Raw genomic sequence first — 3,050 nt, 5'->3', positions numbered from 1 at the left:
CCACAAGTTTTTATTTACCAGAAGCCGAAAGAAGTCGAGTTTTAATTAGCACTTGAGATTAACTTAAGTTATTGTTTCTGACGTCACAGTTTAGAGTTAAATCGTTGTGGTTCATGATGAGGAGGTGGAAAGGAAAGAAAGATCCTCTGAAGGAATCACAGGTTCATTTAGAGGCTTTAGTGTCACCTGAAGGATGTTTTAAGGACTAATTTAAGGAATTCCTCCAAGACAAAAAGACCTTAAATGATTCATAGGAACTCCTCCCAGCTTTCCTAAATATTCAAAAATCCAGTCTGTATATTTGGACGTCTTTTTGGGAAGTTTCCATATTTCAATGTTTCAAGACACCGATCAAGTTTTGATTTTCCAGAAGCTAAAAGAAGTTGAGTTTTAATCAGCACTTGAGATTAACTTAAGTTTATGTTTCTGACGTCACAGTTTAGAGTTAAATCGTTGTGGTTCATGATGAGGAGGTGGGAAGGAAAGAAAGATCCTCTAAAGGAATCACAGGTTCATTTACAGACTTTAATGTCACCTGAAAATTGCTTTATAGTGTTTTATCCTCCAAGACATAAAGACCTTAAATGATTCATAGAAACTCCTCTCAGATTTCCCTTTTTACTGTAAACCAGAATCTGAAGTTACAAGTTTAATTTTTTGAGATCTAAATATTCCAAATTTCAGTCTGTATATTTGGACGTCTTGTTGGAAAGTTGAAGTTTTGCAAACAGCGTGAAACAAATCTAAACTTTAACCGACAGTTTTTCTTCATCCTGTTTGAATCTGAAGCAAATGATTCGTCAGTTTTTTGTTTTTTTTCTTTATTTTGACTTTACCGCGTCAACACAGCGACGACTTTTGTTTCTCACAGTTTGACATCGGCTATAATTTACAGCTCAGTTCATCAAAACGTTTTTAGTGTTCGGAAGTTAATAAACAGTATTAACTCCTTTTATTGGAGGTTTTTAGAACGCAAATACTTCTGTTAATGACGTTAGCGCTAATGCCGTTTCTTGTACTTTGACGTGAATGCTAACGTTAAAGTGAACCTCTCAGTAAACTACAGTTAAATATAATAAACCATCTGATCTTTGAGTCTCGTTATCGTCCGTTAAATAAACTTCAGAACAAAAATAATCACTGTAAACATTTTTTTGCCATTTAAAGTAAAACTTGATAAACTTCAGTAAGTTTCTGGATTTTATTTTATTACCTTTTTAAAGTAAAGATGTGAATAATAATTTCACCGTTTCTTCACGTTTATAGTATTTTTTTTTCTTTCTTCCCGTTACCATGACGATGAATCTACGTGACGTTTGTGTTGCCAAAAAAAAGAAAAGAAAAGAAAACATTAAAAAAACAAACATTTGTCAGTGTTTTGACGCCTGTTTCTCCTTATGCACTACTAGCACTTTGACAGTATTTTACCAGTTTGTATAAGAGAGATGCTTCCATGTTGTATAGTTACTTTTTTTTCGGGTTATTACTTTTCTGTATTTTATCTTTTTCTTTTGTTTTTGTTTTTTTCAGCGTGCCTTCGGTTTCACACTGATGCTTTTTCCTTTGTTGTTTTGTTTTTGGCTTGACTAAATAAAAAGCTGCAACTAACTAAACTTCTTATTGTTGATGTGTTTATTGGATTAAAGCAGATTTTAGACTCATTACAGCAACAAGACAAAACATCATCATATAAACTTTATTTCCTCCTGAGAACCAAGCTTTTATTTGGCTTTTTAACCCTCCTGTTGTCCTCGAGTCAAGGAAGGAAGGAAGGAAGAAGGAATGAAAGGAGGAAGAGGAAGGAAAGGAGGGAGGAAGGGAGGAAGAAGGAAGGAAAGGAGGGAGGAAGGAAGGAAGGGAAGAAGAATGAAGAAAAGGAGGGAGGAAGGGAAGAAGAAGGAAGAAAAGGAGGGAGGAAGGGAGGAAGAAGGAGGGAGGAAGAAGGAAGGACAGGAAGGAAGGAAGAAGGAAAGAGGAGGGAGGAAGAAGGAAAGAAAGGAGGGAGGAAGGGAGGAAGAAGGAAGGAAAGGAGGGAGGAAAGGAAAGAAGGAAGGAAAGGAGGGAGGAAGAAGGAAGGGAGGAAGAAGGTAGGAAAGTAGGAAGGAAGGAAAGGAAGGTGGAAGGAAGGTAGGAAGGGAAGAAGGACGGAGGAAGGTAGGAGGGAGGGAGGGAGGGAGAAAGGAAAAGACCAAGGAAGGACAGAAGGTAGGGGGGAGGAAAGAAAGAGAAGGAAGGAGGGAAGGAAAGAAGGAGAGAGGAAGGAAGGGCAGAAGGAAGGAAGAAAAGAGGATGGAGGGAGGAAAGAAGGAAGGGAGGAAAGAGAGAAGGACAGACAGAAGGAAGGAAGGAAGGAAGGAAGGAAGGAAGGAAGGAACAGTCAAACAGACGGGGTCAATTTGACCCGGGAGGACGACGCAAAGGTTAAATGTCTCCTAGATATTTAGAGAAGTAAAACCTGATGAGTAGAAACTTAACACAATTAATCCACCTCTGTATACAACTATTTATTTCTGATTAATGCTCAGAAATACAGAACAAACAGAGTCCAGGAGAAATATTTTATATATAGTAGTCAGGCTGTAATACACCTGTATGACCACTAGATGGCAGCAGAGGGCTTTTATTGTAAATACATGAAACGTTTGCTGCAATTCAAACTGCAAACTTCACACACATGAAGCTTTTTCCCCTAAACTTTATTTAACCCTCCTGTTGTCCTTGAGTCAAGGAAGGAAGGGAGGAAGGAAGGAGGGAAGGAAGGAAAGGAAAGAAGGAAGGGAGGAAGGGAAGGAGGGAGGGAGGAAGGGAGGAAGAAGGAAGGAAAGGAGGAAGGAAGGGAGGAAGGGAGGAAGGAAGGAGGGAAGGAAGGAAAGGAAAGAAGGAAGGGGAGGAAGGGAAGGAGGGAGGAAGAAGGAAGGAAAGGAGGAAGGAAGGGAGGAAGAAGGAAGGAAAGGAGGGAGGAAGGAATGAAGGAAAGAAGGAAGGGAGGAAGGGAAGGAGGGAGGAAGAAGGAAGGAAGGAAGGTAGGAGGGAGGGAGGGAGGAGAAAGG

General features: G+C 39.5%; 1 protein-coding gene across 1 annotated transcript in view; it reads left to right on the top strand.

Moving 5' to 3' along the window:
- The first annotated feature begins 1,293 nt into the window (after nt 1-1,293).
- LOC133986366 (coiled-coil domain-containing protein 69-like) overlaps nt 1,294-3,050 on the top strand; it is a 4,262-nt gene continuing 2,505 nt past the window's right edge. Inside the window, exon 1 of the mRNA XM_062426188.1 lies at nt 1,294-1,309. Coding sequence (XP_062282172.1) covers nt 1,294-1,309 — 16 coding nt within the window. The remainder of the gene's footprint in view (nt 1,310-3,050) is intronic.

Source organism: Scomber scombrus, chromosome 9 (genome assembly GCF_963691925.1).
Source record: "Scomber scombrus chromosome 9, fScoSco1.1, whole genome shotgun sequence".
NCBI classification, from domain to species: domain Eukaryota; kingdom Metazoa; phylum Chordata; class Actinopteri; order Scombriformes; family Scombridae; genus Scomber; species Scomber scombrus.
Note: the sequence above shows the minus strand (reverse complement) of the source record. Positions and strands in the feature narration are given on the sequence as shown.